Here is a 22,286-nt window from a genome sequence, read left to right on the forward strand (position 1 = left end):
TTCCTAAAAGTCTTAACACTTTTTTTTTTCCCTCTAAAACTTCCCATTGGAAATGACAAATGCGGCTCCAATTTAAATTATCTGAAGTGGTTAGATTAATATGGGTGGGAGATATGTGTAAATGTGTTTATATACACTTATATACATATACAAATCCTGTGGCTTAAAATATCCCTTCCAAAGTGGTCAGAGTGAATTTATTTTCACTCCCTGCTTTTCTCCTCTCGCCATCCCAGCTCTTCCATTGCCATGGAATGTACAGGTAACAAAATTAGTTTTTCTTCTTTCCACCCTTCCAAACTCCCCTCCCCAACCCAATTTGGATAGCTCCTTTCAGATTTTTTGTGTCCTACGACTAAGAAAAAGATTACAGTACACCTTCGGTATATAGGTATCTGTAAGATACGTATATCTATGTATAATATAAATACATATATATCTGCAAAATATTTCTTCTGAAACCCCGTTTCTTCCGGTCTAACACTCCTCTTTCGTGGGAAGTTCCTCTCTAGTACATCATAGGGTCCAAATATAAACCATCCTACCTCCATAGCAGAGTGATTGAGTATGTAGGGTATGTAACCAAAGCTGGGTCAATCCTAGCTTATCTCTCTTGGCCACAGTGATTGCAGTGGGGGTGCCAGAAAGGTTGGATTTCAGTGAAGACCTCTTACTGGTTTACAGAGAAATGTCTTCTCATTGTATTCTCACTTAGTGAAGAGAGAGGGCTGGCTATCTTCCTCCTTCAGTGATACTAATCTCATCATGAGGTCTCCACCCTCATGACCTAACTGCCTCCCAAAGGCCCAGGCCCAACCCTTAATACTATCTTATTGGGAGTTAGTTTCAACAAATGAATTTAGGAAGGGGATAAACCTGCAGTCCATAAAAATATCCAAAATCACAAGTAGGTTCTTTGAAAAGATAGATTTCTAGTAAAACATTTTAAAAGAGATCTATATTTGTTTTTCCATTCCTGCTTTTTTTTTTTTTTTAATTGAATCAGGGTCCTATATTGCAAGCAACAGAAACCATCTGGCTAACTTAAGGAAAAGAGAGTTTGTTTTTTTTTTAAGATTTTATTTATTCATGAGAGAGACAGAGGCAGAAGTAGGCTTCCCGTGGGGAGCCTGATGCAGGACTCCTTCCCAGGACCCGGGATCATGCCCTGAGCCAAAGGCAGATGCTCTACTGAGCCACCCAGGCGTCCCAGGAAAAGATAATTTAATGAAAGGATGTCCAGTATCTCTCAGAACTGTGGGCAGGAACCAGGAAGTACTAGAGAATTGCACTCAAGGAGGAAGCCAAGAGATTATTTGAGAGTGGGAACAGCCTGGTCAGGATGGCATAATGAATCATTCCTGTCATTTGTTCTTGTTCCTTGCAAGATCAGCTAAGGGTTCGGAATCCTTACTCAACTGGCCAAGATTGGGTTAGGTGCCTACTCTTGGCTTCTGTAATGGAGGATAGCATCTGGAATTCTTTTGAGATGGGTGAACAGGTAGTGACAAAGACAAATGTTCACTGCAGTCACTCTTGGCTGTTCAGTTTCCACACACGTACTCTTCCTTTTATACTTAGGTTTCCAAATGTATTCAAGCCTAACAATGCAGCTGTCATTTACTACATCCAAGGCCAAGGCTGTCAGATTATGTTCATTTTTTTTTTAGTTTTATCACATTCTCATTGATGTTCTGCAAATTACACTGAACATTTGTGTGTGTTTTAGAAAAGAGTGTGAATGGGGAGGGGAGAAGAAGAGGGAGAGAAAAATTTAAGCAGGCTCCACATCTAGTGCAGAACCTGAACACGAGGCTTGATCTCATGATGTGTATCTTAACCAAATTTAGCTTTACTTTTTTCTGTTTCTTCCATCACATATAGGACTTTTTTACATTGACTAACCACAGTGTAGTACATAAGATTGCAGAATATCGTGAATGAGATTACCATAGAACTAAGAAGGGACATTCCTGAGATCCTGGATATGGAAATGATTATAGTAACCTATGAGACTTGATTGTCTTCCTGTGAGGAAGGGTACATTCTCAGTTGATTGAGAAGTAGTTTTACTATGTTAGGTGGGATAATTTTGTGAAATTATGAAGTATAATCATGGGAAATTATGGGTATGCGTATATTGGTCAGGCAAAGGAATGGATACTAGTGGGTATTTTGTCATTTCTTGACTGCTGAAACCCACAACCCATTTTTATTTTGGGAGAATTCCTTGTTACCTGTTTGTGGGAGGCAAGGCTCCACATTACATTAAAGAAGGCTAAGTAAGAGGTTAGTTATTTTCTTTCTCTCAGACTGATTGCTAGTATGTAATGTTGCTGCCACCACTTGTGTGCTCCTGCCCAAGATTTGAGTTGTGAGTGAATGACACAATAACAGAAAGCTTAGAATTCATAGTTATACCACTCTGTGGCAGTGGCAGTGGTTTCTTTTTGTTTTTTTTTTAAAGATTTTATTTATTTATGAGAGACACAGAGAGACAGAGACATAGGCAGAGGGAGAAGCAGACTCCCTGTGGGGAGCCCAATGTTGGACTCGATCCCAGGACCCCGAGATCACGACCTGAACCCAGGGCAGATGCACAGCCACTGAGCCACGCAGGTGCCCTCCCAGTGGCAGTGGTTTCTAGCGGTGTTCAGCAATGGTTGGGCCAGTAACAGAACTCTAACCAGGCTGTTTTGAAGCTTATTTTAGCTATAATCTCTGTTACCAAGCTTTCCTTGGTTTCCGTCATTCTTTGATCTTGGTTTTTCGCCTTTCCCTCAATTCTGTGAGCTACAGCCGATTCTTAAAATCACTTTCTTCTTACCTAGCTAAAATTAGATTGTGATGTTTAAGATCAAGAACTAAGAATTCATCATATATCAACTTTTCACCACTACCTGTCCACAAAACTTCTTTAAAAAACTTGTTCTAGGGATCCCTGGGTGGCGCAGCGGTTTGGTTCCTGCCTTTGGCCCAGGGCGCGATCCTGGAGACCCGGGATCGAATCCCACGTCGGGCTCCCGGTGCATGGAGCCTGCTTCTCCCTCTGCCTGTGTCTCTGCCTCTCTCTCTCTCTGTGACTATCATAAATAAATAAATAAAATAAAAAAAAATCTTTAAAAAAAAAAAAAAAAAAACTTGTTCTATGGTAATTTCTGCCACGTGGATTCATTGCTTTTACTATTACTTTTAAAAACTATCATATACTTTACAGCCTTATTTTGTAATGACTCATCTTCCTAAAGAGTCTTTTAGTCTCTTTTTAATGGACACAATACTTAGGCTGAAGCTTGCACACAGCAGGTGTTCAGTAATTGTTTATGACATTTATTGAACATTTAATCTGCATAGAATTACAATGTGTAAGGAAAAATGGAAAATAATTTTGAAGATTTGACCTCAGATCTTGTGTCTCTTATATAAATAGACACTAAGAAAACTTATTACAAAACGTATTTCCTACACTGGTACAAATACCTTTATAATACTGAAAATTTTTAAGATATATAAAGGATAAAAGGAATGTATAATAAGTGTGATTTTTAAAATATATTCTTGGATTTTTTTTTTTAGATCTGACCATTTACATTGCCATTGGATTTAGCAGACAAGTGGTATAATTAAAGGATCAAAATGTAATTTATTTAGATTTTCATAAAATATCAGAACCAGAACCAGCCTCCATAGTAAAGTCTTAAATATTAAGTCACTGAGCTAAAGACCTAAATTCTTCAAAACTACAGGTCATTGCTCTTAGAGAAGTCACCAGCAATACAAGATGGTTCGTCAATCATCAATGGTTAGAATGGTAATATGTTTTACTTATCTGAAGAAGTTGTGTACAACACAGGACATCAGTCTTAATTAAGGATATAGGTAATACAAAGAATATGGCTCCCCCCCACCATGGAATGTGAAGTGAATAGTGAAACTGAGGGACAAGTTTTTAAAAAGTATATTATAGCAAAGCTCTTATTATAATATGTTCTATTTATTCATGTATTCCTATATTCAGGAATATTTTTCCAATGATACAAGAAAAATATATTCTTTTCTTTTTAAAAAGATTGTATTTATTCATGAGAGACACAGAAAGGCAGAGACGCAGGCAGAGGGAGAAGCAGGCTCCCTGCAGGGAGCCCAATGTGAGACTGGATCCCGGGACCCCAGGATCAGGCCTTGAAAAAGGCAGGCGCTCAACTGCTGAGCCACTCAGGCGTCCCAGAAAAAGTATATTCCAAATGACTGATGTTGACGTCATGAATCAAGAAGGATATAGGAGTGCTACATAGTTGAAGACCTACTCCTTCCCAGTTGGCCATCTGAAGGCTTGGTAGGAACAATTGAATGAGCGACTAATGAAACCTTCAGTTTGGCAATATATCAAGAGCTTTGATCTCCCAGTTTCACTTCTAGGGCTTTTCCCTAAGTAATATAAAACACAGAAAAATATGTATACCTAAAAATATCCTTCGCAGCAAATAAGTTGTAGTAGGAAATAATGGAAGCCAACTGAAAGATCAGTAACATGGCACAGAAACACAATGGAATATTGCGCAGCATTGAAAAGAGATGGCTATCAAGAGTAATAGGAAATGTTCCTATAATTTTAAAAAGCAGGACACAGGTGCATAAAGCTGAGTTTCAACTATAAAATAACTGTACAGAAAGATGTGAAGGACATTCATTGAAATACGGTCAGGTTTTCTCTGAGCAGTTAAGTTATAGGTGGTGTTCATTTTCTTTATGGATTTCTACATTGTGTAAATTTTCAGCAAATGTATGCTGTTTCATAATTAAAAACAAAAATTTTAAAAATAAGAATAGTATTTAGCTATGTATAATTTTGGTGAGGATTAAGTAACATACTAAATGTGAGAATCTCTGGGACATGTTAAGTATTGCCTTAGAAATAAAAATAAGAGAAGGGATATTTACGTATCTCACCATGAGGGTTCTTCTATTGTCAGGAAACAGTAACAAAAATTCTTGCATGCTGCATAGATCAAATCCTATCTATACACATTTTCAGGAATATTAATTGAAGAATTGTCAATATAGAACAGCAGGAAACAAACAGTCACAACACAAAATTAAATATAGTTTGTTTACACAATGCAATACGACATTAAAAAGGATGAGAGCTATGTAGACATTAAAAGTGAAGATGTCTATGATATAGCTTTAAGTCAAAACTAAATTGCAAAAACAGGATTCGTGTATCATCATGGCTTTATCAAAGAAAATAAAATGAGGGGGAAATCCTATTTTATAGGTCTGACACAATAACCTTAAAGGGCTAAACAGGTGACATAACAATTTCTAATATAAAAATCAGAAAAACAGTCTATTTTCAATCTTTCATGGTTCTATACAAATTTTAGGATCATTTGTTCCAACCCTGTGAAAAATGCTATTACTATGTTGATGGGAATCGCATTAAATGTGTAGATTGCTTTGAGTAGTATAGCCTTACTAACAATATTTGTTCTTCAAATCCTTGAGCATGAAATGCCTATTTTGTTTGTGTCATCTTCAATTTCTTTCATCATTGTTTTATAGGATTTACAGTACAGGGCATTCACCTCTTTAGTTAGGCTTAATTCTACCAATCTTAGTGTTTTTGGTGCTAGTATACATGGGACTGAGTCCTCAATTTCTCTTCCTGCCGCCTCATTATTGTTGCATAGAAATGCAACAGATTTCTGCGAGTTCATTTTGTGTCCTGTGATTTTACTGTATTTATCAGTTTTAGCAGTTCTGTGATGGAGATTTTTGGGTTTTCTATACAGAAAATCATTCATCATCAAATAGTGAAAGCTTGACATCTTCCTACCTGATTTGGATGCCTTTTATTTCTTTTTGTCGTCTGATGGCTGTGGCTAGGACTTCCGGGCTGTGTTGAATCAGAGTGATGAGGGCAGTCATCCCTGTCTTTGTCCTGGCTGCAGAGGAAAAGTTCTTGGTGTTTCCCTCTTGAGGATGATATGCTGCTATCCTGACGTCCCTCCAGGGCCACGCTGACCGCCCCGTGGGCCCTCTGTGCCCCAAGCGCACAGGCCCGGGGCGGCGAGGGGAGGAAGCGCCCCGGAGCCCGGGCAGCCCAGGCCCCCTGGACAGAGGGAACACAGACCTCCCAGGGCGCTTTGCACAGACCCTGATGACCTGAGGCTCCCTGGCTGTCTCTGTCCCAGGCCCGTCCTGGCCACGGGCACAGGGTGAGTCCCAGTAGAGTCTGTGGGGTCCTGACCCTGGCGTCTGGCCTCCCCTGGAAGGCATGTGGGGATGTCAGCTGTGTGTGCCTGGCGGGGCCCATGCAGGGGCTGGTCGGGGCCTGGGCGGTGCCCCCTCCTCCTCTCTGGGGGTGTCTCCGCACCCCGTGCACAGAGCTCCGGGAGACGCAGAAACGAGCCAGCCGTGCATTTTCACACAACAACACTTCACTGAACTTGCAACAGCAAACAGGGGCTCAGAGCCGAGGGTGCGCGCCTTCCCCTGGGAGACCTTCCTGTCCTTAGACGAAAGCGGGAATCCCACAGGGGTGCGGGTGCTGGAGCCCCCCACCTGGGAGCCTGTGCGGACTCAATTCCGGGTGGGGGTGCTTGTCCTGAGGTTGGGGCGTTGAGAGGCGGTTCTGGGGACAGCAGGGCTGACGTGGACCTGCAGCCCATGGGCTCCTGCGCTGGGTCCCCGCAGGCCAGCTGGACCCCGGCCTCGGGCCCCCTGGGGCTGGGTGACTGACTGCTGGAGCCCCGGCACGTGGAGGAGCCTGCCTCCTGGTATGGGTGCGGGTGGGGCCCATGGGCCTGCCCCTGCTGCCCTGCCCTGGGGTGTCCCGGGATCCCCAGGGCTGCCCTAGGTCAGCGACCTGGATCCGGCTATGAGAGGGCCCGCTCAGCCTGGGGCCAGAACGCAGGTCTGGCCAGGGCCCCGGGGCACTGGATCCCATTAGTGATGGGTCTGGGGGGGCTCGAGTCGCCCCTGCCCCCAAAGCCTGGGGCCAGGCCAGCCCAGGTCCCTCTGGGTCAGGGGCTGGTGTCCTGTGCGGGGGGTGCCCAGGGGACAGCGAGAGGGGGTGCCCCAGGAGGGACAGCGAGACGAGGCAGGGCAAGAGGCAGGGCACGGTGACGGCGGGCCAGAGCCTCCAGGCCCCCGCACTCACTGCCACGCTCAGCCCCCGAGGCCCGCGAGCATCGAGCTGCCCCGTGGACGCGGAGGGCAGAGGGTCCTGGGCCTGTGCGGGGCCTCAGGGCAGCGGGCTCAGTGCCGCCCTGGCTCTGCCCTGCCTGTGCCCGTCACTGCCCAGTGAGGGGCACGAGCTGCAGTGGCCGCGGGGCATGAAGGGTGTCCTGGGCCCAACAGCGTCGTCCCTCGGGGGCTGGGGGGACCCGGTGATGGGAGTCCCAGGGGGGGCTCCAGGGCCTGGTCCGTCGCAGGGCCTCTGGGGTGGCCCAGGCAGGTGCTGAATGGAAGGGGACCCCGTTTTTTGTCTTGAAGCCCACCATGTCCGGAGCCCCCATGCCTGCACCGTCTTGTTGCACTGGGAGGATGGGGAGGGAGTTCCATCGCTGGGGGGAAGTTGGACGATGGCCTGGCCGGGAGGGGGTCCGGGCGGCTCAGGCTGGGTGGCTGGGCCCGGGGAAGCCTGCTCCTCCACGCTGGGTGGTGTCTCAGAGGCCGGAGAAGGGAGGAGAGGCCCGGGCTCCGGGGACACTCGCTCCAGGCCCAGGGGCCTCATGGGGAACCTCTCAGGTCCCGCTGGAAAGAGGCCGACGGGGTCAGCGTCTCCAGCAGGCTATGTGTCCCCCGCTGCGCTGCGGGCCCCGGGGGTCCTCACGGCTCCCGCATGGCCCCCCGGCCTGACCCTGTGCTCAGCCCCCCACACTGGTGCCCAGGCCCTGCAGTGGGTGCCCGCCAGCCCAGCCCTGGCCTGGGGTCCCGGAGGCTGGAGCAGAAGAGGAGAGCCCCAGAGATGAGGACCGGGACCCCGGGAGCTCTGTCCCCTGTGGGGAGCTCTGTCCCCTGTGGGCAGCCCCAGCAGGCTGAGTCGGGAGGGGCCGGGGCCCTGAGCCCACCTGGGGGGGGCAGGTCGCACCGCATCCTCTGGAGCTGGGTCATGGAGGCCCGAAGGTGTCTGAGCACTGCCTCATCCTCCAGGGCCCAGGGCTGGGCCAGAGAGACCTGGAGGAACTCCCGGAGGCTTCCAGGGGCAGCTTCAGGAGGCGCTCTGGGCGGTGGGGGAGAGTCAGACCCAGAGGGCCCCGCCTTGGGGCCCTTGGGGCCCCCAGACCAGTGGCTGGGGTCCCACTGTGCCCAGGAGCGCCGTGCACTGGCCAGGGTGGCCCCTGCCCGCTGCTCCTCTCAGGGAGCCCCGCTGCACCCGCCTGCCCCGCCGTCCCCCCGCCCCAGGTCTGGGTGCTGCTCAGAGCACAGGGTCACCTCCCCTGTCCCCCCGCCCCCCGGCACACCTGGGCTCCCAGGGGCTCACTTACTCCTGTGCACCTTGAGGATGGTGTAGGCCATGGCCATGAGCACCCGCTCCCCATCCAGCATGTAAACATCCCACAGCTTCAGGGTGAGCGAGAAGGGGGTCTAGGGGACAGCGGGGTGGGAGGAGCAGCCTGAGCAGGGCCCCTGGGGGGCTCGGCTGGGGCTAGGCTAGGCCTGCCATCTGCCCCCCGGCTGCCTCCGACGAGGCCCCACAGCCCCCCCCCCCCATGCGTGCCCTCCTCCCAGGGAGATCAGGGCTCCCGGCCGCTCCGGGTTCCGACCCCGGCCAGCACCTCCCGCACCCCTGGGGGCACAGACTCTGCCCCCACTTGACGACACCATGCTCCAGAGGACCCCAGGCTGGCCGCCCGATGGGCCGAGGGCCTGTCCACACCGCAGGCTGACCCGGCCTTCCCCAGGGGAGCTGAGGCAGAGACGGCCCGCCCCCCGGAACCTCGTCCAGAGACCCTCTGGGCTTCTCCAGGACGGGCTGGGCTGCGAGCCTCAGCCTCAGGGCCCCGGGGTCGGCCTGGCTCGTCTGGAGGGTGGGGCTGAGCTGGGCCTTCCCCGGGGGCAGGGGGCAGGTCCGGGAGCGGGGGTCCCAGGGGGGCCTCACCCAGCCGAGGAAGCACTGCAGGAACCACTTTGGGGTGTAGGTGCCGGCGGACATCTGCTCCTCGTCCTGGCGGGAGGACAGGAGGTGCTCAGGCCCCACGCCGCGGCCCCTGGAGCCGGGTGGACGCGCTCCCCACAGCCCAGCCCAGCCCAGCCCCGAGGGCGCCCCCGGGCCCCAGGGGGAGGAACGTGACCCCAACTCTGGGCAGCTCGGAGGGCCGTCCCCCACCCCCTGCCCCGGGCCCGGGGGAAGGAGCCTCGGGAGCTCCCACTCGCCATGTGCCTCCTCAGGTCGGGGAGAGCTCTTTGGAGGACGCGCTCGTGATGAGCCTGGAACCTGAGGAGCTTCGGGAAGCCCGGGACGAGACGAAGAAGCCTGAGAAGGCCCCAGGCCCCCACGGTCAGGGCCTCCTCCTGCACCAGGTGGGGTGGGGGTGTCGGGGCAGGGGCCTCCCCCCACGCCCTGACCCCCGTGTGCCCACCGCCCTCGGAGCCCTGACTGGACCCGCTCTTCCCAGAGGGCAGGGCTGCCTCCCAGAACAGGGGCGCGGGGCCCGGGGACCCTCGTCCTCACAGAGACCCCGCGGGGCGTGGGCTGGGGGCTGAGGACCACGCCTGGCTGACCCAGAACCCCCTCTCCTGCAGGGGCCGCCGCGGGGACAGGCGGGTCCCCAGCCCCAAGGGGCAGCGGGTGCAGGCCACGGGGAGGGTGATGGGCGTGCACGGCCCTCTGTGGGGCTTGGGAGTGAGGCTGGGGGCCCCCGGGAGGGGGAGACGCTGCCCCCTGGGCCCCGTGTGGCCGTGGGCAGGCAGGGGGCCTGGGGGGCAAGCAGGCAGCCGAGCGGGAAGCTGGGGGAGCAGCGGGAGTGCAAGCCCAGCCTGCAGACGGTTGGGTGGTTGGCCGTGGCTCCGGGACCCCGAGGCCACCGGGGAGGCGGGTTCCTTGCCCGTGGGGAGGCAGGCTGGGGGTCCCCGCCTGCCCCCCGGTGCAGCAGCCTGCAGGGAGGTCCTCCTGAGCTCCCCTCCCGCCCGGCGGCCCGGCGGGCCCCTACCGTGCATGGCGTGCCTGTCGTTGGTCATCAGCTGGGCCAGCGCCCAGAAGGCGTCCTCCTCGGGCAGGAACATGAGGAGGATGGCCGCGATCTCGCTCATGCCCTGGCAGTAGCCCACCTCCTGCAAGAGCCAGAGCCCCACGGAGGGCGTGCGCCGCGAGGCCCCCTCTGAGCCCTCCCCGCGGGCGTCAGGCTCCCCCGGCTCCCTCACAGCCCGGGCTCCCGGAGGGAGCTCCCAGAGGGCGGGGGTGGCAGGTGAGGCCCACCCGGACCAGCTCGGGCGCCAGCACCCCAGGCCCCGCTACCAAGCCCTGCGGCCGCTGTGCCAGGGCCCACATCCTCAGACCAGCAGGGGGGGCCTCCGTGAGCTGTGCCAGGCTGCAGGGGACCCGCCAGGTCTGGAGACACCCCGGAGGGCAAGTGGGGGGGCCTGACTGTGGCCCTTGGCAGGTCCCACGAGGGGAGCTGGGCCAGGACACCCCGCGGGGCCGGGGAGCGTGTGAGCTGGGGTCCTCGGGGACCCTTCTGGAATGCGCCGTGGAAGGGGGCGGCCTCCTGGGCGCCTCGGCCTCGTGCCCTTCAGGGAAGTGGGAGCCTCCCCACCCGGGTTCTCGTCAGTAGTCCCGTCTGTCAGGGTCCAGACCCGAGCTCTAAGACGGCCGCGGTGCACGCGGAGGCCCCGGGCAGCCCCGGCCCTCGGGCATGCAGGCCCTGCCTCCCCTGGGAGGTCTGCACCCCGCCCCCTGCCCATCCCGGAGGAGAGAGACCCTCCCCGCATCTCAGGGCCGTGGAGCTGGGGCCCTAACTGTGAGTCCCGCTGGTCACCAGCACTCAGGACAAGGCCGCCCGCTGGGCAGGAGGTGGGGGCAGGGACACTCACGGTGTTGTACACGGAGTAGGCCGCCAGCACGTGGAACAGGGCTCGCTGCCTAGGAGGGGGGACAGCGGGGGGCTCTGCTCAGTCAGCCCCCGCCCAGCGAGGCCGCAGGGTGCCGACACCCGCCCCGCAGGCCCCGCGGCCCACAGGCCCCCTCCGCGGTGGCGGATCTCTGGGGTCAGGTCTGTGCTCATGGACAGGCGGCGACCTCACACGTGCAGCGTGCCGGGGGTTAAGTGCACCCTGGGGTGTCTGATGCCTACGAGCGGCTCCCGCCGTGGGGTGTGCAGCTCTGGGCTCCCCGAGCGCCGCCAGCGCCCCCTCCAGCCCTGGAGTGGTCCCCCCTGCACGCCCCGTGGGAGCCAGCACTCCCCCTTCCCTGGTCCCCGCAGCCCCTGACACCTCTCCTCCCCTGCCCTGGCCTAGCCCCGTGTCCCGGGAACACCACCAGCCCCACGTGGCCCCTGCCCCGAGCCCACCCAGCCGGGGCGTCCGTGGCCCTAAGCGCACCCCCTGGTCTTCCCAGGTGTCCCTGGGCTGGACTCTGGGGGGGGGACCCCGGGCCCACCCATCCCAGAGCATCTTGGAGCTTGAGGTCTGAGCCGCCGTGAGGAAAGCAGGGAACGTCTTGCAGGTGTGACCCCGATACAGGCTGTGAACCTCTGGGATCACTATCTGAGCATGGGGGGTACAGGGTGTGGCCCCCTCAGCGCTGCCAGGAGCCGCCTGATGCCCCCCGCTCGGCGGCCTGAGTCTGCACCCCGGCTCCGTGGCCCCTGGGCCCGGGCTGCTGGAGGCCGGCTCCCCTGGGCCGGGGGTCACAGTTCAGCCTGACCCAGCCGCGCTCTGAGGGCCGCGGGGGCCCCGGGGGGGGGCAGCAGGTTCCCTGCAGGGAGGAGCACCGAGCTCTCGTGGGGAGACGGCCCCAGCAGCCCCCCGGGAAGCCCAGCCACCCTTGCCTGGTGGCTCCCCAGCCCCACCCCTGGCGCCCCTGCAGGTCACCCCTGGGGTCCCGGGCTCCCACACACCCCGCCCGCTGCACACAGAGGTAGCTGCACCCTCTGCTCCAACCACCTGCACCCCCGTCGGGGGCTCCTTGCCTTCCCCACCTTCCCGTGGCCCCTGGGGACTCTACGGGACACCCAGGCTTCTGACGGGAGCAGGCCGTCCAGAGAACCCCAAGGTGGCTGGGGAGGCTGTGCATGTCCCACAGGGGGCAGCTGCACCGCGTCCTTGGGGGGGGGGGTCTGATGTAGGGGAATGGCGTGGGGGCAGTTGTTGAGGGGATGGGGTGGGGGGCTGTGGACACAGGGCACCCCCTTCTCTAAGGTGCACACGGAGACGTCTACAGATAAAGGCGACCCCAGTCTGGGGTTTGCTGTGATCCCTGCCCCTGGGGCCCCGTGTGCTCAGCGCAGGGCCTGCCTGGACCGGGGCGGCACATGGGGGTCGTCGTACTGTGTGTGCTCACCAGCTGCAAATTGTCTAAAATAAAGTGCCCATAAGTAACCACTACCCTTTTGTAGGTTTATTCATTTCTATAATTGTATGATAATGTTTCCAATATTATAAAACATTCTACATTACATATCTGTTGCTATTTTATATACATGGTACCATAATCTAAACCTTACATTTAATCTTTAAAATGTCTTTTAAACATTTTAAACAAAATTTGTAAACATTTGAAAACAATAATTTACAGTTCTTTGGATTAACTCAGTTCAATGGGGACGATAAATGTAACTCATGTCATCGATAAGCATGTTAATCTATATTCATACAAATGACTCCTGTGGTGCAGAAGAATGCTAAAGAGTGTTCCTATGTTCAATGAATTTTCTTTAAGAAGAGAAAAATCTTTTTGGGGGTTTCATGAAATTTATTCTGGAAATTCTATTTTCATTTTTAATTAGAAAGAAAGAACAGATAGTTGGGTAACATGATGAAAAAAAGCTATTAAATTTCTCCAGTTGCTTTTTCTTACTTGTATAAACTAAATAAACAGTAAGAAAGGTGGTGGTCCAGTAAAAGAAAACAAAGCAGCTCACCAGTATGAGAATAACGTGAGTAGCCTTGTTTTCAGGAGAGCGTGAAGACTGGATGGTACTGCGAACATTCTGAGCTGCTTTGTGATGTCTGTAAAGGATATTCACCAGGTAGATGCTACTACATGTCATCAGAGAAAGGACAAATCTCGAATGAATACCGTACTTAGAAATATTGATGATATCTGGCCATCATGTGCACTGCTTTTACAATAAGCAATCTGGGGATCCCTGGGTGGCACAGCGGTTTGGCGCCTGCCTTTGGCCCAGAGCGCGATCCTGGAGACCCCGGATCGAATCCCACATTGGGCTCCCGGTGATGGAGCCTGCTTCTCCCTCTGCCTGTGTCTCTGTGTCTCTGCCTCTCTCTCTCTCTCTCTCACTATCATAAATAAATAAAAATTAAAAAAAATTACAATAAGCAATCTGATACCCAAGTCTATCATCGGTGATATTCCTGTTGGCCACAGTTCGTAAAAGGACCACAGAATAGATGGCCATGTTGATCATCCAGAAGAAAGGTAAGGAGGGTTGAATGAATGCAGGGATTTTGTATTTGAGCCAGGCCCATTTATGACTGCTTGGAGTAAAAGTCACTGCCTGAAATGTACTCTGGAGGGCGGTTGTGCACAGAGAAATACTCTGGGTAACTCTCTAAATATAGAGCACTGTTTTACATCCAGTATCGCCCATCTCCACTCTAATTCCAAAAGATGTAATTATATTTGGAATCCCTCTGAATATGAGCATCAGAGCATTAGCTTAGCCAAAGTTAAGTGGGCAAAAATCATATCTACAGGCTTCTTCTTATGAGGAAAAAGTAAACATGTGTACATATATAATGTAAATAACAAAGAATTCCCCATGAAACCAATACAAGTTTGAAAGATAAAGAAAATCCCCCAAATTATGTCACTGGAAATCATTGTCGTTCAGTCTCTCTTATATCTTCAAACCAAGTCCAGTACATCCTATAGACAAATAATCTGATTATGAATATAAATATTAAAGGTAATTGAGACTGAGGGCTAAGCTATCAAGTTTCAGGGAGTCTTCCTGCAGAATTGGCAACTACGTAGCTATACCAGGGATCATCGAGGTTCTTTTTTTTTTTAATTTTTTTTTAATTTTTATTTATTTATGATAGTCACAGAGAGAGAGAGAGAGAGGCAGAGACACAGGCAGAGGGAGAAGCAGGCTCCATGCACCGGGAGCCCGACGTGGGATTCGATCCTGGGTCTCCAGGATCGCGCCCTGGGCCAAAGGCAGGCGCCAAACCGCTGCGCCACCCAGGGATCCCGATCATCGAGGTTCTTAAAGAACAGAACTGTCAAGGAACAGAATTCAATGTTTATGAAGACAGAGAGTATCATATGTTCTGTGCCAATTAATAAAAGTAAAAGCTCATGCTTTCTCTCTCTAAAATAAATTTAAAAATTTTAAAAAAGAAATGTGCTGTTCAATTTATTTATTAAGTTTTTATTTAAATTACAATTAGTTAATATAGAGTGTAGTATTAGTTTCAGGTACACAACACAGTAACCCAACACTTCCATACATCATCCAGTGCACATCATGACAAGTGCACTCCTTAATATTCAATCTGTATTTCACCCATCCTCCTCACCCACCTCTCTTCTGGTAAGCATCACTTTGTTCTCTATAGTTAAGAGTTTGTTTCTTGATTTACCTACCTCTCTCCCTTTTTTCCTTTTAGCTTGTTGTTTTGTTTCTTAAATTCCACATATGAGTGAAATTGTATGGTATTTGTCTTTCTCTGACTTATCTCACTTAGCATAATACTCTCTAGCTCCATCCAGGGCATTGCAACTGGCAAGATTTCATTCTTTTTCTATAACTGTATATTTCTATACATAATGTATATTTCTATACATAAATATGAGTATGAATGTGAATATATATGCCACTTCTTTATCCATTCATGAGTCAATAAACGCTTGGGCTGTAATAAACAATGCTGCTGGAAGCATCAGGGTGCATGTGTCCCTTTGAATCAGTATTTTTGTATACTTTGGGCAAATACCTAGTAGTGCAATTGCTTGATCGTAGGGCAGTTTCATTTTTAACTTTTTGAGGGAACACAACTGGCTCCACAGGTTTGTATTCTCACCAAAATACAAGAGGTTCCCCTTATCTTCACATCCTCACCTATTGTTTCTTGTGTTCTTAATTTTAGACATTCAGACAGATGTGAGATAATGTCTCGTAGTTTTGATATGAATTTCCCTGATGATCAGTGACATTGAGCATCTTTTCATGTGTCATGTTGATGAATTCATTTATCAGTTCTAACTGAGCATTTTCTGAATTTTATCTTTGGCCTATTGGTTGTTTTAGAATATATTATTTTGCTTAAAATTTGAAGTTTATCACTGTAAATGTTCATATTTAAAAGGAAGATAGAACACAATAATATCATTTTATATATAAAGAAACTAGAAAAAGAGGAGCAAATTTACCTAGGTAGCAGAAGGAAAATGATAATAGAGATTAGGACAGAGAAACAAAACAGAGTAAGAATACAATAAATTTCGTAAAACAAAATGTTTGTTCCTTGCAAAGATTGACAAAATTGACTAATCTTAGATGGATTGAGCTTAAATTAGTAGTCAAGAACCTTTCTCTTCAAAAGAGCTCAGGATCACGTGGTTTAACTAGTGAATTTCCACTAAAAAATTTATCCTAATGCCTCTCAAATTCTTCCAAAGAATAGGAGGGAACAGAGCCTAACATATTCCATGAAGTCAGCATTATACTGATATCACAGCCAGACAAAGGCATCACGAGGAAAACAAAAGGGGGGGGGGGACAAAATCCCTTATGAACATAAATGCATAATTCCCCAACAAAATACTAGCAAACTAAATCCAGTATCATATTAAAAGGAGGACATACTATGATCAAGTGAAATTTATCCTAGGAATGCAACGGTGGTTCAATATATAAAACCAAATACTGTAATACAGCACATTAATGGAATAAGGGGAAAATCCATACCATCATTTCAGTGCATTTGGGAGGAAAAAACAGCATCCTTTCATGATAAAAAAAAAAAGTCAATATTCTAGGAATAGAGGGTAACTTCCTCAACATGAGAAAGGGCATATATGAAAACCCCAAAAGTAGCACCATACTAAATGGTGCCTGAAAGACTGAAAGCTCCCCTCCTAAGATCAAGCACAAGACAAAGATGCCTGCTTTCACTGCTTCCCTTTGGTATTATCCTGGAATTTTCAATCATAGCAATTAGTAAAAAAAAAAAAAAAATCCTCAAAATGGGCAGGAAAAAGTAAAATTATCGTATGGTTTCAACTCATATGCCGAATATAAGAAATAGTGCAAGGGACTGTATGGGAAGAAGGGGAAACTGAATGGGGAAAAATTAGAGAGGAAGACAAACCATGAGATACTCTTATGTCTGGGAAACAAACCGAGGGTTGCTGGAGGTGGGTGGTGAAGGGGTAACTGGGTGATGGGCATTAAGGATACCCGTGATGGAATGAGCACTGGGTGTTATACACAACTGATGAATTATTGAAAACTCCATCTGAAGCTAATGATGTACTGTGTCAGGAAATTGAATTTAAATTAAAAAAATGAATTAGTGGGCAGCCCCGGTGGCGCAGCGGTTTAGCGCTGCCTACAGCCTAGGGTGTGATCCTGGAGACCCGGGATCGAGTCCCACGTCGGGCTTCCTGCATGGAGCCTGCTTCTCCCTCTGTCTGTGTCTCTGCCTGTCTCTCTGTCTCTCTCTCTCTCTCTCTCTCTCTCTCTCTCTCCTCTGAATAAATAAATAAATCTTTAAAAAAATAAAAAATAAAAAAATAAATTAGTAAAAAAATCAAATAAATAAGTCAATAAAATTAACTATATTCACAACTTAAACTATGACTACCTCAATACTGGTATAAAAATTCCTTGATAAAATTCAAAGTGCATTCAAAATTAAAACAAATGGTAGAAAATGCATAAGTATTATAGAATCCAGGTCTGATTCTCAAGATGATTTTTTCACCTGTACAAATGTCTATGATACAATGTCAAAAATAATCAAAGCAATTTTAAAGGAAGAAAAGAATGTAAAGAATTTTTCCATGAAGTATCAAGGTAAATCAGTATTTATTATGGGTTTGGTGCCAGGAGCACCTTTGAGACAAATTACAGTTCCCAGCAATCAACACAGTTTTTTAGTCCTGATACATGTGATCAAGTAAAGAAGAAGTATGGTTTACAACCATAGTGTAGGTTCTTTTCTAAGTATGACCTGAAATATTTCTGATATCATGTCACATAAAATATCATTTTCATATGCATTGAACACCTAATTGTAGAAAATCTATTAAATATTTTATAGAATAATTATCTTCAAGAGATTAGACCCGATATATTTTTCTTGAATTTTTTAAAAGCCCAAGTGTAAATAAAAATATTAAGATTTTTATCTCTCTAAAATTAAGACTATAAAGTGAGTGTGCTAACAAGCCCTAGGGAGGAGGAGTTCTTTGCCACAAACATAACTGCAAATTCTGGTATGCAGAATGTATTTGGGTATGTGCATTGTACTCAGGCTAGAAGAAGGAATATTGACTATAAAAGAAATAAAAGAAAAGGGGAAGAAATGCAAAAGGACAACAAATATACTTCTGAAAATAGGGTATGGTAGTGAGGATCTTGGAAACAGCAGAAATACCGTGATTATTAACAGAAAGGGAGAGTGACAGGGTTGCAGAAGCAGATAAATGGAATAATAAGAAAAATTACATAAAACACTCACCTGGGGGAAAACGATTAGGTACATAAAAATAAAAGACTGTAGAGTATCTTTAAAAATGGCTTAAAAACAAGTGCATACAGGGCACCTGGGTGGTGCAGTTGGTTAAGTGTCCAACTCTTGGTTTTGGCTCAGATCATGACCTCATGGGTCCTGAGTTGGAGCCAGGTCCGGCTCCACACTCAAAGCAGAGTCTACTTAAGACTCTCTTTCCTTTTCCCCCTGCCCCTCCCACACCCCACACTTGCTCACACTCTCTCTCTCAAATAAATAATAAATAAATAAATAAATAAATAAATAAATCTTTAAAAACAACAAAACAACAACAAAAAGTGCATAAAAGCTGAAGAGAAAGTGCAACCAATAAAAGAAAGCAAGAAATGGGAATAGAAGGAGTAGTAAGTTGGATGAGCTCCAAAGTGTGAAGGACCAGGAAGGAATAAGGAGGAAAGGCAAAGACTAGGCTACGCAATCAGTACATGGTATATGTCAATCTATCATCAAGTATATGTACGACAATGTGCACTAATAATGTTATCTCAATTAAACGTAGAGTTTTTTTTAATAAATGCAATTAAAGAAGAAAGATGGATATAGCCAGGAAAGCCAAAGGAGAAATTTAAGAAAAGAATTTAATGAATGGGGAATTAACTAATATAACAGCAAAAGAAGATAACAGAACAATTTTTAAAAAGTGGTATAGTAGGGGCACCTGGGTGGCTCAGTGTTTGAGCATCTGCCTTCAGCTCAGGTCGTGACCCCCAAGTACCTGGATTGAGTCCTGCATCGGGGACCCTGCTCCATGGGGAGCCTACCTGTCCCTCTGCCTCCCTCTCTCTCTCGTAAGTAAATAGATAAAATCTTTTTTATAAAGTGGTATAGCAAAACCAAAATGCTTATCGTACCATAAAAAATTAATACAAAGAAGAAATCTGAAATAAAGGGGAAATTTTAAGAGATAGAAGATCAAGTTTAGATTTGAAAAGAAGAGAATAAAATGAGTAGAAGAGTTCAGGATAGGACTTAGTATCTCCTTTGCAGACCTGAGACCCCAGTCACAGCAGCACCTTACCAAAGCCCGTCTCTGTGGCTCCAGGGCAGGAGGACAACGCTCATGGGGCCGTGCTGAAGAGCAATGGCAGGATGTCAGGGTTATGGGGAAGGGTCCGTGTGACTTCATCTCCCCCTGGGCACTAAATGCTTTGTTATCCAAAATGGAATTGGCCTTGTGTACAGTGACTCAGCCCGGCATGTACACAGGAGCCTGAGCGGGACTCGGTGGTGCCGGGTGTCTCCTGTTAGGGTCATTAAGACCGTCAGTCACAAGTGCACAATTACCTTCTGATGTAACAAAGGGCTCCCAGGTTGGCCTAATTGTAAATTATTCCTCAGGGTTCCAGAGTAATGATGGGATGCTAATCAGAAGTTCAGTTCTCTCAGCTAACCAAACTATGCAGACACTGGCCACAGTGCAGCATCCCTGAGGCTGGGGTGGTGACTATTCAGAGTTGAATTTCAGGTTTCTGAAATTTCCATATAAAACAAGCATATTGCTTTGTCTTGTTCAATGACCAAATCAATCCAGTTTTTATTTTAATTCTCAATACAGGGTCAGTGATATATAATGTACACAACTTTAAATACAGGAAAAAATCTCTTTTATTTAAATGTTTCTTTTTGAAATGATTATAGATTCACAGGAGGTTATCAGGGCAGAAAAGTCATATTAACCCTTCACCAAGTTTCCCCTAATGATTATATCTTTCACAATAGGGTACAATATAGAACAATTTGATGATGATGCAATGTGTATGTACAGTATCTGGCTCATGTGTAGGTTCATGTAACCGCTACCTCCCTCAAGATACAAAACCATTCCACCCAGAGATGCCTGAGTGGCTCAGCGGTTGAGCTCAGGGTGTGACCCCGGGGTTTTGGGATCAAGTCCCACATCGGGCTCCCCGCAGGAGCCTGCTTCTCGCCCTGCCTGTGTCTCTGCCTCTCTCTGTGCCTCTCATGAATAAATAAAAATAATAAAAATCTTTACAAAAAAACCTATTCCATCTACACAAATGTTCCCTCTTGCTACTTCTTCATATTCACATTCACTCCACCACCACATATCTGTTTTCCATCACTTTATTTTTGCTATTTCTAGATTGCTATATAAATATCATATAATTATACAGCATATAATCTTCTGGGATTTGGTTTTTATCACTGAGCATTAGTCTCTGGATCCATCCACGTTGTGCAGGCATCAGTAGCTAAATTCTTTTCACTGTGGAGTAAAATTCCTAATATCAGTGACCCACAGTTCATTTAACGTTTGCCTGACAAACTCTATAGTTGTTTTGCAGTATGGCTACCACAAACAGACAACAGTTTTGCATTACTCTGAACAACTGTATACAAATCTTTGTGTAAACATAAGTTTTTATTTCTCTGAAACAAATGCCCAGAAGCACAACTGATGTACTGTGTGATACAGGTATATTCAATGTTTAAAGTAACTGCAAAACTGTTTTCCAGAGTGGCTGGGACATTTACAATCCTACCACAGTGTAGGAGCTATCCAGTTGCTGTACGTCCTCCCCAATATTTAGTATGTGATTATCTTCTTAAAAATTGTAGTACACTACAAATAATGTAAAATCTACCATCTTCACTGTTTATAAGCATATAGCTCAGAGGTATTAAGTATATTCATGTTGTTGTTCAATGGATCTCCAGAACTTTTCCATCTTTCAAATCTGAAATTCTATGCCCATTAACCAATGCCCTCCTTCTGCCCTTAATCCCAACATCTGGTAACCACCATTCTTTCTACTGCTATGAATTTGTCTACTTAAGATACCTCATTAACTGGAATCATACAGTATTTGTCATATTGTGACTGGTTCATAGTACTAGGCTTAACGTCCATTCTGTAGTGTGTGACAGGATTGCCTTTTAAGGTTGAATGACATGCCAGTAAATGTATATACCACACTCTGTATATTCTTCCATCCATTCATGGATTTCTTGTGTTTACCTTTTTTTTAACGATTTTATTTGTTTATTCATGATAGAGAGAGAGAGAGAGAGGAGAGAGGCAGAGCCACAGGCAGAGGGAGAAGCAGGCTCCATGCCAGGAGCCCGACACGGGACTCGATCCTGGGACTCCAGGATCACGCCCTGGGCCAAAGGCAGGCGCTAAACCACTGAGTCACCCAGGGATCCCCTTGTGTTCACCTTTTGTGAATAATGCTGCTATGAACAGGGGTGTGGAAATATCTCAAGACCTGGTTTCAATTCTTTTGGATTATACCCAGAATTGAAATTGATAAATTACACGGTAGTTCTACTTTTGCTTTTTTTGAGGAACTGCCACACAGTTTCCCATAGTGGTTTTCCAGAGCTTCTAATGTTTCCACATCCTTGTCAACACTTGTTATTTTCTGATCTTTTGATAGTACTCTTCCTAATGGGTGTGGAGTGATATTTAACTGTGGTTTTGATTTGCATTTCTCTAATGATTAGTGATGTTGAGCATCTTTTTGTAAACTTGTTGGTCATTTGTATATCTTCTTTGGAGAAAGGTCTGTTCATATCGTTGGATCATTTTTAAACCAACTTGATTTTTTTCTGTTGAGTTGTAGGAGTTGTCTACATACTCCTTATATTATTAATCCCTTATCACTTTAATGATTTACAAATCTTTTCTCCCATTCTAGAGACTTTTTTCACTCTGTCCATTGTGCCCTTTGATGCATGAGTGTTTTAAAGTTTGATGTAGTCCCATTTGTCTTTGCTATTATTGCCTCTGCTTTTGGTGTCACGTCCCAGAAATCACTGCCAAATCCAATGTTATGAAGCTTTCCCCTGTGTTTTCTGCTAGGAGTTTTGGAGTTTGGGATCTTATATTTAGGTCTTTCATCCAGTTTGAAGTAATTTGCATATGCCATTATCTTATATTTTAGCTATTTTGATAGCTGTGTAGTGATACCTTATCATGGTCTCAATACTTTACTAAAGGGTAGTGACATTGAACATCTTTTCATGTGCTTATCTGTCATTTGTATATCTTATTCAGTGAAATTTCTCTTTGTGTCTTTCTTTTTGGGTGTCCATTTTATAATTAGATTGGTTTTTAAACATTGAGTTCTCAGGCTTCTTCACATAATCTAGATAGGACTCCTTTGTCAAATAATATAGCATGTAAATATTCTCTCAGGATGTAGCTTGTCTTTTTATCTTTTTAACAGAATCTTTCAGAGAACAAATGATTTTAATTTTTATGAAGTCCAATTTTTCCTGTTACAGATCATGCTTTTGGTGCCCTGGGATTTTTCATTTTGTTTTTAAAGATTTATGTATTTGAGGGGGGGGGGGTTTGCAAAGGGAGAGAAAGAATCTTCAAGCAGACT

The 22,286-nt window shown here is 47.5% G+C and overlaps 1 protein-coding gene across 1 annotated transcript; it reads right to left on the bottom strand.

Moving 5' to 3' along the window:
* Positions 1-3,549: 3,549 nt before the first annotated feature.
* LOC129495429 (nascent polypeptide-associated complex subunit alpha, muscle-specific form-like) lies at positions 3,550-13,586 on the bottom strand. The gene is made up of 10 exons (XM_055302907.1): positions 13,502-13,586; positions 12,249-12,382; positions 11,606-11,712; positions 11,041-11,089; positions 10,427-10,558; positions 10,161-10,281; positions 9,110-9,957; positions 8,496-8,595; positions 7,506-7,761; positions 3,550-5,948 (listed from the first exon to the last, which is right to left on the bottom strand). The coding sequence occupies exons 1-10, from the start codon at positions 13,584-13,586 to the stop codon at positions 5,810-5,812; spliced, it is 1,971 nt and encodes a 656-aa protein (XP_055158882.1). The 3' UTR covers positions 3,550-5,809.
* Between the last annotated feature and the right edge of the window lie 8,700 nt (positions 13,587-22,286).

The sequence above is a fragment of the Nyctereutes procyonoides genome, unplaced genomic scaffold (genome assembly GCF_905146905.1).
Source record: "Nyctereutes procyonoides isolate TBG_1078 unplaced genomic scaffold, NYPRO_anot_genome, whole genome shotgun sequence".
Lineage (NCBI taxonomy): Eukaryota > Metazoa > Chordata > Mammalia > Carnivora > Canidae > Nyctereutes > Nyctereutes procyonoides.

Coding starts and splice junctions, on each gene's coding strand:
- LOC129495429 (XM_055302907.1), bottom strand. CDS start 13,586: ATGGCCATCTATTCTGTGGTCCTTTTACGAACTGTGGCCAACAGGAAT. Junction 7,762..8,495: donor CATCCTCAAGGTGCACAGGA/GTAAGTGAGCCC, acceptor GCCTCTTTCCAG/CGGGACCTGAGAGGTTCCCC. Junction 5,949..7,505: donor GCATGGGGGCTCCGGACATG/GTGGGCTTCAAG, acceptor TTTCCTCTGCAG/CCAGGACAAAGACAGGGATG.